Source organism: Neovison vison, chromosome 11 (assembly GCF_020171115.1).
Source record: "Neovison vison isolate M4711 chromosome 11, ASM_NN_V1, whole genome shotgun sequence".
Classification (NCBI taxonomy): Eukaryota; Metazoa; Chordata; class Mammalia; order Carnivora; family Mustelidae; genus Neogale; species Neogale vison.
In genome coordinates, this window is record NC_058101.1 from 122,462,076 (window position 1) to 122,474,684 (window position 12,609).

A 12,609-nucleotide genomic window follows, 5' to 3' on the forward strand; every position below is an offset into this window, starting at 1 on the left:
AGCCTGGGGCTGGAGCAGGGGGTTAGGTGCAAACAAGCACCAGGGAACTTAGTGGGGTGATGGAAACAGCGTTAACCTGGATGTGGTGATGCTTGCACAGGGTTACAGAGTGTAAACTGTATCTTGATGAAGCTGTTGAAAAACAGAATTCCTGATGATTCACTTGTGTCTGTCTTAGCTATTCTGGCTAAAACCTTTGGGTTCCTTTTCCTCCTAAGTTTTTGAGATTAAAACTGATCAAAACTATGCTTACTAGATTACTCAAAAATGTTCTCGAACTTCTCACTCTTTTAGGTCCTGTCTGAAGTCTGTCGTCGTACGTTCTTGAACAGAATACCACTGGATCTAGGGAACTCAAGCTGGGCACACAGTGGAAAGGGGGGTCTGAGAACTCGTGCCCTGGAACAGTAAGGTTGTGCTCTAAGTCTGATGGCAGTTGGAGATCTCTGTTTCTCACTGAGAGGACACCTTTGGGTGGACCGTCCCTCAGTGATTTTCACTATGGGCAACAAGGCTTTTGCTCTACCCACCCATGTCCCTTGTACACATGAGAGAAGCAGGCTGCATTTTTTTCAGCTCCTTTTAGAAACTCACCTGCCATTATCAAAAACCATTCCATTCATCAACCCTTACTAAATGACTCTCGATGTTATCTAATGATTCAAGAACGTTCTCCCCTTCCGCACAGGAAAAGAAAGACAAATGGCATTGAGTGAGGTAGGACAGGTTTCTGATTTGGGTTCATTTGTCTAGACCTGCTTTTTATTTGCAGCCACAACATACAGATTCCCAAATACAGCCCCTCCTTCAGGAGTGACTTTTACACCTCGTCAAGTTTCCGGAGCAGATGGAGAGAGCTGGCGGCACACTGTCCATGCGGCAGACAGATCCTACATGGAGGCTAGAACGGTGGTCTCCCATTTCCCCCTCCGCTTTATACATTTGTCACTGTCCCAGTTGACATCTACCTCACAGGGCATTCACCTCTGTCTCCGTGACTAGGCGGAGACCGACTGTTCTTATTCTTGGGGCTGGGACAAAGCCCTGTGCTGGATATCTGGGAAATGCCGCAGGTTTGCTGAAGCCAGGAGACGGGCTGTCTACTGATCAAGGAACTCCTGATGTTAACCCCGCCTAAATCGTAAGTGGCCAAATGTGGTTTTCTCTAGCAGATTGTCCCTTTGCACTGGATCTGGACTAGAGGAGAAGCAGAAGGATGAAGAGAGGACACTAAGGATACAGATCAGCTCCTCTATGCAGGACACAAATCATGGTCCTTTCCTATGAACTTTTATTTACCTAATCCCTAACCCTAAGAACTAGGAATAATGACAACCATTTTAGGGAAATGTAAATGAAAACCAGGATGGGTGGGGAAGGGCTGTCCAATGAAAACAAATAGAAATGTGCACAATTGGGTCTTAAGACTCTAAACCTGTTCATCCATCCAGAAGCTCAAAGGCCTCAGGGGTGCTGGCATGGAGCCAGACACTGGGGACAAAATGGCTGATCAAAACCACTGCCACAGGGGTGCCTGGGTGGCTCAGTCATTAGGCGTCTGCTTTCAGCTCAGGTCATGATCCCAGTGTCCTGGGATCGAGTCCCATGTCTGGCTCCCTGCTCAGTGAGAAGTCTGCTTCTCCCTCTCACTCCCCTGTTTGTGTTCCCTCTCTCACTGTGTCTCTGTCAAATAAGTAATCTTTAAAACAACAACAATAAAAACCCGCTGCCGTTCAGCAGCCATATAGCTTAAAACTCTAGGGGACCAGACTGGAGAGTCACAAAAGTCAATACATCATTAGAAGCCGTGGAAAACCCAAGAATTGAGTACTCTTTCTATTAAGAGGATATCACCTTTCAACACACACGTTCCCTCATAACAGACGTACGGATCCCAGCCCTGAAGGTGTCACTGGAGACGCTGGCAATGGGACACAGATAAGACACTGCTTACATAGCTTTGGTCAGTTTGTAAACGTTGGCTGAATGAATGATTCTCTAGTGAGAAAATGGCACAACAGAGTCAAAATATGATTTGTTTCAATTTTATTTTCCTAGCTCAGTTTTCGTAAAAGATTCAGAGAACTTGACACAAATCATAAGCTATCTTCCACCCATATACAGTGTATGTCCACTTTCTACTTTTTTCTTTTGCACTGAACAAGGTGATACTGTCTTTGTTCAAACCAAAGTCCTGTGGAAGAGAGATGATAAATGAAACAAAAGGGGGTAGGGGTAATAGGTGTGGTCTTTTTATTCACAGACAGTAAATGTATATGTTGTATCACCACAGGGGAAAAGCACTGAGGAAACATTTGCATCCCACATATCCAAAAGTCAAGCAATTAGTACAAGTACAGTCCCTCCAAAAATAGCAAATTTGGAACAAGTAGCCATTACTGTGAAGGAAGTTCCCAGCCTTTTACTTTCCTTTCACCACATTCCCACACTGGAATTTAAGCTCTCTTCACAGCACGAATATAAAAATGATTAAAGTCAGGGTTTTATGGCAATCTTTTGCTAAAATATATTCTATTTTAATATACATGCTATAAAAGTACACTAAAAAGGTCAATCGTTAGAGCTGTTAAAATTAAGAATTTACTTTTTTATATATAGAATAATGTACACCCAACTCTAAAAGTATATTTGATGAAAGCTATTACTGTGACCCCCAAATATTTCTAGCTTCATATTTTGTTTATAATAAGATTGATTTTATAATATGTGTATTCAGTAATGCTCTCTTATAATTCTGCATTGCAGTGTCTCACCAATCACTTTAAAGAAAAATGCAGAGGGAACCACGTATCTCCAAGCAGTTCTTATTGTGCATATCACCAAGTTTTCAATGTAAGTTCCTGTGGCAAATTTTTCATCGTATTTTTTAACCTCTGCTAATCTAAATTCTTTTACGATCAGCATCTGGAGCTTTTAATGAGGCAAATATAAATGAGAGATGCTGAAAATCAAACCTGCAGGTAGCCTGACTCGAAAAGGAATCATTCCCTCCTGTAATAACATTTCCAGTGCCAATTCTAGGTTTTTACGGGACAGTCTTAAATAATGCTGACTGAACACATCCCGTGCAGGCGAACTGACTGCGTGCGTGCCAAACCGAGAACTCAGATCCCCGGTGCGGAGTGTAACTAGATCTCCTGCCGTCCTGTAGTGCACAGATGAAGCTGCCAGTTACCGACTCACATCCACGGATCCTGGGCAGATCCATCATCTCTTATTCCAGGTACCGGAGGAGAACGGAAATAGAAAATAACTGAAATCTGTTTCTGATTTAAATAAAAATATTACTCTTTTCATTAGCAAAACAGTCTTGAAAATCTCTTCTTCTCCCCTCTGAACAGTACGCCACGGAGCACGAGGCCACGTCTGGAAGACTCTGTGCCCCCCACACCTGTGCTCTACAGCAAATATGGTCGCGGAGGCACACGGCAACCGCAGCTTATTTACAGTCACTGATGAGAATACACTTCTCATCAGGTTACAGTGTCCAGTCCCACAGAGGAAAGGTTTGGCATTCGTGTGCTTTTGGTTCTTGATGAGAATCACTTCTGCTTGATTTTCATTCTTGGAAGAAAAAAATCATCAGCTGATGTCCTCAGATTTCATGATGTACCAGAGGAAGGGAGCAAAGATGAGCTGTTAGCAGGGAGCGGGCCTGGGCTTGAGTCTGCGGGCTGATCTTCCTCCTCGCCAGGTGAGTGTCCCGAGGGCTGCCCGCCCAGGATGCCAGCAGGGAGGCTCCCCAGAACACAGGCCTGCAGAGCCCCGGCTGGGGACGGGTCCCTCTAGCTCTGCGTCAGCCACCACCCCAGCTCACTACCCCTACATTGATCTTACAGGCTTGGAGGCTGTAGAACTGATGGACACCAGTTCACTGGGAAACAAAGAAAAGCAGAGGATTCAACCAAGAGGTGGCCAGGGGCCTTCATCTCCATCCTCGGCCTCCTGAGCTATGATCGGCTGTGGAGAGAATCTGTGAAAGATGCCTAAATCATGTCCTTCAGAGCAGAATTCTCCTTTGTTTTCTTGAACACTTTTTTTTTTTTTGCAACTGTCATGTTTTTCCAAATGATTTTATCAGGAGTCGAGTTTGGTATCTGCTCTTTTTGAACCTACCTAAAAATGGCATGTTTTCCCCTGGCAAATGATTACTTATTTCTTTGAAAAACGGACAAGATTTTTTTTCTTTTTTGGATCCAACTCAGCCCTTCAGAAAGGACTTCAGACTGAGAGGAGGAAGTGCAGGAGAACTAACTTCCTATTGTGCCTTACACAAAACATTTTGTTAAAATTAAGAGTAGCTCCAAGTACAAAAGTAAATATTTGTGCAAAGGGCACAATGCCAGATGCAATCTTAAGACATCTTCAATTTACTCTTTTTCCGTTTGACTCTTTAAAACACAAGTCTTTTATATTATGAAACCTAGTAAGTTGGGGGAAGGAAGTTAACATCAGAAAATACACTTTAGAAAAATTACAGGATTTTTTTGCTGATAATTTGCTACTTATTTCATAACTTAGATCAAGTAAGTGTTAAATATTCACAGTAATTTCGAGAAGAGACATTCGTGTCATAAAACTTCAATCTATTGCATTTTCAACCAGTTTTCTGTGCAATTTCAAAATTTCATCGGTCAGTGCTTTCCTGTAGAACTCCTTATGGTTAGTCCTTCCCTTTGTGGATCCAGCTATACCTTCAAGGTGGGCTGTAGAATTCCTTTCTCAATCAGATGAGTCTTCAGGGTTTTATATATATTTAACTGCTGTTCCGGCTGAAGCACCAACAACTGCTGTAGCACTTTGCTGGGATTCGGACCCCTGATAATAAAGCAGAAAAGGCCAAGTTCGTGTTATTTTGAGAGACCTAAAGGAAGCATATACCTCCAACTGAAAATAAATCATGCACGTAAGTGCAGCGTAACCACCTTTACTGATCAAGCTCGCTTTAGTGTCTGGGGAAGAAAAAGCCCCAGAGATATTTGGCACCGAGAGGCATACAGTAGATTTGGGAAGAATGCACAAACACAAAATGCCCGAACAGCAGTAGGCAATCTAGGAAGTGCAGATCTAAGTTCTACAAAACATCTCAAAGGAGCAACCTGAGTTAGAGGTGGGGACAGGGAACGAATCCTGACTGGTCAAGACACAAGGACCATCCTTTAAAGAAGGAAGCAAAGTCCCAGTGGATGAAGATAAGCTATAGAGGACATGAAAATATACCTTAAATTTTTAGCTTCAGAGAAACTTCAGTAAGTGCCCCTAGGGTATTATGAATGTTCTGGAGACAGGACACAAAGGTGCAGGCAGACCTGGCACTGAAGCCCCTACCCGGGATCTACAGTAGATGCACAGGCTTTGTCCAAAGTCTTCAGTGAACCCCAATATAGGAAACAAAAGTGGGTTTTTTCTAGTTGAAAGGAGGACAAAGAGGCGGACAGCCTGCCCTCCTCAGCCACCTGATAGCAGTTCTAGTAGAGGGGAAGTGAGCCCGGGGAGAACCGAGGCAACAACGAGGCAGTGGTACAGCATGCTCACCCTTCTCTCCCGGGAACATCTCCTCCAACAGCCCTGCCCCCCTTACCTCCCCACCCCAGCCCTCTTCTTCCCACCCTTCCATGTTGCACTTGAATCAGAAAAGGTCTTAAACAGGACTCTCTCTTTCCCTGCTCTGACACTCATATAGTCAGGGGTTAGTAACTTCCCCCACCCCCGACTCTGGAACTCAACTCATTTACACCTGTGTGATCTTCTACAGTGCTATTTTGTCAAATTCAGAATGAACAGAATTCCAATATCAATATATATGTATTGTTCTCTGCAATTTCTACAGTCCATCTGAATATGAAAAACAGATTATGGTTCACTTCTTGGAAAGAGACATTAGTAAAATCCAATGGAAAACAGCAAGACATAAATGATATATGGAGAAGGGCACCGAATTCTGAGAAGGATGTTTACACAGATAACTAAATTTCTTAGAACTGTTCAGTTCAAATGGAATTCTAGGAAACAGAAAACCCAGTAACAAGGAAATGTCTGATATTTAGGGATATCCCAACAAAAGTCTTTGATTAAACCAACCACACCAGAGCACAGATCCATCTATACCCTGGGTCACCTTTGTGCACAAGGTTCAGCTCCACATCTGCCAGAAGTGCGCCAGATGTCTCTCACCACCACTATCTACTCAAGTCAGGGCACAGCTTGTCTTTGCTGAATCAAAAGATTCAGCAACTTCATAACAAACCCAGAGTAAGGACCCACAGAGGAAAGGAAGAGTATTGTAGCAAGTTCAGCTAAATACAAAATTATGTCAGCAGGTGCTCCCAGCAAGACGCACCCTGGCACTAGCCCTGTATTTCTATTAGTCTAAATATTTGCTTTCAAATGGTAGACAATGTGGCTCAGCATGACTTTTCTCTACTGAGAGAAGAGGTTAAAAAAAAAAAAAAAAAAAAGTGATTTAATGCCCAGAAGCTGCCACCATCTGAAAACAGAGTCCAAAGGATTCATTAATTACTCATACTCTGATATATCAGGAACTACCATATAAATGGATTAAACACTCCAATTAAAACGATAAAAGTTAGGGACACCTGCGTGGCCCAGACGGGTAAGCATCTGTCTGCCTTTGGTTCAGGTCATGATCTCAGGGTCCTGCGATCTGAGGTCATGATCTCGTCGGGCTCCCTGCTCAGTGGGGAATCTGCTTCTCCCTCGGCCTCTGCCCCTCCCCCACTCATGTGCGCACACATGCGTGCCCTCTCTCTCTAGCGTGCGTGTGCGCTCTATCTCAAATAAAATCTTAAAAAAGAGAAAAATGTTGTCCTCTGGGTTATTAAAAAAAAAACTAAGATCAAGCTATATGCCTGTTAGAAGAGAAACACGCTAAAAAAAAAAAGAAGAGAAACACGCTTTAAATAAGGATAAAGGAATGCTAAAAATAAAAGGATTGACAAGCACTATACAAATACTAACCAAAAGAAGGCTGATGCCATTATTCTAATATCCAACCAAATAGGCTTTAAGCAAACAGTATATAAAGATGGACATTACAGATCAATATTAGGAGTGGTTCAACAGGGAGATAGGACAGTCCTGAATGTGTATATACCTAAAGCCACCACAAAATACATAAAGTGAAAACTGTCAGACTAGGAATAAGTAAATTGACAATCTCAGTGGGGGAGGGGCACCTGGGTGGCTCAGTCAGCTGAGCATCCTGATTTCAGCTCCGGTCATGATCTCAGGGTCATGGGGTCAGGCCTGAGTTGGGCTCCATGCTGGCTGTGGAGCCTGCCTGGGATTCTCCCTCTCCCTCTGCCCTCCCTGCTTGGGCTCTCTCGCTCTAAAATAAATAGATAAATGTTTAAAAAGAAATAGACAATCACAGTGGGATATTTTGACAAAGCTCTCTTCCTGAAAAGATGAAAAATGGAAACAAACAAACAATGAGTACAGAAGATGTAGCTAACACTCACAGCCCTACATCCCCACAATGCAGATGCACACGTACTCCACGGGCACACGGACACATACTCAACAGACAAGAATACTGGACACAAAACAAGTCTCTATAAACAGAAACTGAAATAATAAAGAGTATGATTTCTGACCATGTAAAATGAAGGCAAAAGTCAATAAAGGAAGGAGAATGAGGAAATCCATTTGTTTGGAAAGCCATCAACACACATCTAAATAACCCACATGCCAAAGCAGGTATCGTACTGGAAACCAGGAAGTATTTGTAACTGAGAATGAAAATGCAAACATAACATGTAAGGTAAGAGTAAAGCAGTACTTAAGAGGGAATTTATAGTCTTGGATGACATTTCAGACAAGAAGGCTGAAAATCAATAAACTAAGCTTTTCTCAAGAAGCTCAAAAAGCAACAGCAAATTGTGTCTTAGAAAGATGAAGGAATGAAAGATGCAAGCAGACATCAATGAAACACGAAGTTAACAAAGCCAGAATTTGATTCTTTGAAAAGATTAACGAAATAAACTCCTAACAAACTACTCAAGAAAAATAAAAATTAATATAAAATTCCAACATTGCCCTGGGTATATTTTTAAAACATGTGTTTAGGGATCTACAAATATGCATTTCTGAATACTCTCTGAAGGAAACACATGTTTTCTGTGGTCAGCCACTCTGCAGAAACCATGGAAAATGAAGTTAATATGTGCTTGCTGTGGTTTGTTTTCACACCACAAACTAGCATTTTAGGGCAGATCCCAAACCTTATGGGTTTTTTTAAATTTTTACTTTTTGAAGATTTTATTTATTTATTTGACAGACAGAGATCACAAGTAGGCAGAGAGGCAAGCAGAGAGAGAGAGAGAGAGAGAGAGAAGCAGGCTCCCTGCTGAGCAGAGAGCCCGATGTGGGGCTCGATCCCAGGACCCCGAGATCATGACCTGAGGCGAAGGCAGAAGCTTTAACCAACTGAGCCACCCAGGCGCCCCCAAACCTTATGGTTTAATAACAAGAATAAACCACCCTATACAAAAAAGCAACACCCCTCCATTCACCCCACTTCTCCATACACCCCCACCCCACTCCCCACCCCCTATACAACCATAATCCCCTGGCCTGCTTTATTTTTCTCCATGGCACTTAACCACCAGCTAACAAACTAGATTTGCTTTTTGTCCTTTACTGCCCCTTCTCTCTCCAGCTCCCCAATAAGAACATAAGCTCTGAGGGCAGGGACTTTGTTTTGTTCTTTGCTATATCCATGCCTGGAACACTCCCCAACACTTCACAGGCACTCAAGCAATAGCTGGTGGACTGGATGAATTATTACACCCTCCTCCTTTTTACTTAGTATTCACTACCATTGTATACCACAGAAAATAAGAAATCTGATGAGTCAATTCAGTACCACCCACATTACCTAGATTTTACCTTGGTTCTATTAAATACCATGATATATACTATTACTCAAGTTATGCAAATGTGTGCAAAAATAATTATAATTTAATCATTTCTTCTTAATCATACTTCTCAGGGCTACAATGTGATGCAAACTCCAGGGGCCGCCATTCCCTTTTTATATTATAAATTACCACTGACAGAAAAAGTAATTCATTCAAACCAATGCCTATGAAAATGAGAACTCAAAGAAATCATATTAATAAAACATTTTAAAAATCTAAAAGTACCTTATAAAACTTGTGATGTACACGTGCACAAAAGTTGCCATCAAATACTGACAATCAAATCTGTCCATTATCCCGCCATGTCCAGGAATGGTGTTTGCAAAATCCTTCAGAAACAAACAAACATATGAGCAAATTTTCAAAAAATCACCTGCTATAAAACTTCTACCTGTAAATGTCTCTTGGCACCAGGGGCCTGAAGAAAAATACCACTGGATTTCCTCACTAAAGGCAGATTACTAGAGCACGTCTCACAAGTTAGAACCACGTCTTTCAAATATGTACGCACAATCAAATGACTCGCGAATTGACTAAAAGCAGTCAAGTAACACTAATTAAATATTAATTAAATCTAGTACTAACATTTTTAGTTAGTAAAGCTTTTTCTAAATCAAAAGCGCTACTGGCCATTATTAATCTGATACAGTTCTAGCTTACTTTTCTGTATACCCAGAAATGATTTGAGTGTTGTTGACGGATGTACAACTAGTTCTAACTCATGATAATTCTAACAGTTTTACTCCAAAATAAATATTTTGCTACTATAATGTATATTCTCCTTTAAGTATTGAGGTAAAAGGAAAATCAAATTAGATCATGTGGGGCACATTAGTCCATTAAATGCCCCAAGTGAAGGAAATGGTTAGTAAGTGTCTCAGGTGGATTCTCTGAACATACCCACTGTCTGGTGCTAAGGACATGGAAATGACGGAATGCTCTTCTAACGTACGCAGGCGACCTGAAACCATCTGAATGCAACAGCTATTATACCTTCATTTTGGACACTCAAAATAATCTATCATTCAAGAAGAAACCTCATATTAGAGACCACTAAAGAAAACACCATCCCAAATATAACATTTCTTTGTTTCAAACCATTACTGAAAAATTCTTCGGTTACTTTTTTATAACGCATTTCCTTCCTTCTCCTCCCTACTCTCAGAAGCAACAAGAGAACCATAGTAACTCAATTCCACTCTGCTGTTTGCAGCCTCGACAGGGCAGTCTTCATGGGCAGCTCTTGCTGGGGTTCACTGTGGGCACATGTTGTCTCCCCTAGTAGGTGGTGAGCAGCTTGAGAACAGAGACATTTATACACTTCTGCATGCTGCATTCCACTGAACATAGTGTCTTCTCCATTTTAAGTGCTCACCGAGTGAGTTTTTTTTATTTCCCTGGCTTCCGTGGCCCTGTGTGATCCCCCAATTTCTGCAGTCTGATCGCTGCCTCTTTACCACAGTCACGGTGTTCTCACTCCCCTTCAAACAGGCTAAGCTCCTCCTCTCCTTTGCACTCACTGGAACTCTCTTCCTTCGATTTTTCTATACGACTCCTCTTCTCAGGCCTCTGTTCAAATGCCACCTCCTCCAGAGAGGCCTGCCCTGTTCACCCCACTTTCAATAGCTATTCTCTGACTCCCAATGGCACAAGAGCTGAGATAATAAATACATGTGACTTTCTGAGAATCCAAATTAAATGAAATATAGGGATAATTTTATGTATCATGAAAAGCGATCAGCAAACTGTCCCATAGTCCTAGTCTAGCCCACTGCCTGTTTTATTATTTATTATTATAACTTTATTATAAAAAAGTTTTATTAAAACCCAGTCATGGCCATTCATTGAAATACTGGCCACAGGGCTTTCCATTACAATGGCAGAGTTCAGAGTTGGGTAGCTGCAATAAGATTAATAAATGATTTCTTCCTTTACAGAAAGAGTTTACTGACCACAGATCTAGTAGAATGGATGGTTATATCCAAAGGTTCTCCTGCTTGTCTCTTTAAGTGAGACTGTGGCACAACACATAAACTTTGGACGACTCATAGCTGGATTTTTGGAGGAGCACTTGAAGGACCAAGATTCTGCATTTGTCCCAACACTGACACATGCCAATTCTATAAATGTGGCTGACATAACACTTTAAAATGTATTAACATGGCCTGTCCCAAATTTAACAAGAGAGAATATACTCAAATCAGCCAGGATGCATTTCTCTGAGGCTGAAACAAATGGAATGTAAAAGTTTTTGCCCAGCGGCTTAATATGGGAGACTAAGAGAGAACCAAATTACAACTTTATATATTCTCTAATAATAACAAAGATTCTAAACACACACCTTGATTTTGAATGCTCTTTTGAATCCACTGGCAAAGAAGCCTCCAAAAGGGCCAATCAAAGATGCAAATGTTGAAAGAGCAATGCTGTGTATCTGGAAAGGATACAAGCTCACTGTTTCCTAAAAAGAAAATAAAGGGGGAAGGGATTTAACTGCATTAAAATTGTATTTGAGCATGCCACCTCCACTAAGAACGATGATATAAATATTAAATCAAATCATTATACCACATTTTTGGTAACTTCATAAACTTTCAGGATCATGGGAGAAAAATGTGTTGTAAGCTCTCATTCCCATCCTCTACTTAGCCAGTACTCTCCATTCTCCCTCTAAGCATTCTGACAGCACCTGGCACACCAAAATCTTGCAGTTGGCAGGATACTTTAATTCATCTAGAAACTTCTATACCACTTGAGTTGTAGGTTTACCAAGAATCAGTTGAGTTAATTTCTGAATTTGTTTCTTAGTAGAACTGTGTAACTTTTGTATTTTATTTCACTTTATTTTTTTTTCCAATTTATTTATTTTCAGAAAAACAGTATTCATTATTTTTTCACCACACCCAGTGCTCCATGCAAGCTGTGCCCTCTATAATACCCACCACCTGGTACCCCAACCTCCCACCCCCCCACCACTTCAAACCCCTCAGACTGTTTTTCAGAGTCCATAGTCTCTCATGGTTCATCTCCCCTTCCAATTTACCCAAAAGCACATACCCTCCCCAATGTCCATAACCCTACCCCCCTTCTCCCAACCCCCCTCCCCCCAGCAACCCACAGTTTGTTTTGTGAGATTAAGAGTCACTTATGGTTTGTCTCCCTCCCTATCCCATCTTGTTTCATGGATTCTTCTCCTACCCACTTCAGCCCCCATGTTGCATCACCACTCCCTCATATCAGGGAGATCATATGATAGTTGTCTTTCTCCGCTTGACTTATTTCACTATTCTATTTCACTTTAATTGTATATGACAAAATGAGGGAAAAGTTTGTCTTTTACTTAAAAAAAAAAACAGCAAATTGAGCATTAGCAAGACAGTCATAAGATTCAGAGAGGAGATAATAGAAATTGAGAATAATTCTCCACACAAATTATTTAGTAAATTCTTGGTTCTTGCTCAACTTTAAATAGACTGAAACTACAAACTGCAGATAGTGCATAAATAGATAGGCTTTAGAAAGATCATTCAGAACACCAATCTCTGGACCTGTTCTCAAAGCAAAGGTCTTGTCCCAGTCAAAGACTGGTTGTATCAAAAAGTTTTATAGCGGATAACAGATGGCTTGGACACTGAAAAAAATTCTT

At 41.3% G+C, this 12,609-nt stretch overlaps 1 protein-coding gene across 1 annotated transcript in view; it reads right to left on the minus strand.

Annotated features, from left to right (window-relative positions):
* Positions 1 to 2,029: 2,029 nt before the first annotated feature.
* CDS1 (CDP-diacylglycerol synthase 1) overlaps positions 2,030 to 12,609 on the minus strand; it is a 66,032-nt gene continuing 55,452 nt past the window's right edge. Inside the window, exons 11-13 of the mRNA XM_044224617.1 lie at positions 11,305 to 11,424; positions 9,189 to 9,292; positions 2,030 to 4,839 (exon numbers count right to left, since the gene is read on the minus strand). Of these exons, the coding sequence (XP_044080552.1) occupies positions 4,710 to 4,839; positions 9,189 to 9,292; positions 11,305 to 11,424 (354 nt within the window). The 3' untranslated portion in view covers positions 2,030 to 4,709. The remainder of the gene's footprint in view (positions 4,840 to 9,188; positions 9,293 to 11,304; positions 11,425 to 12,609) is intronic.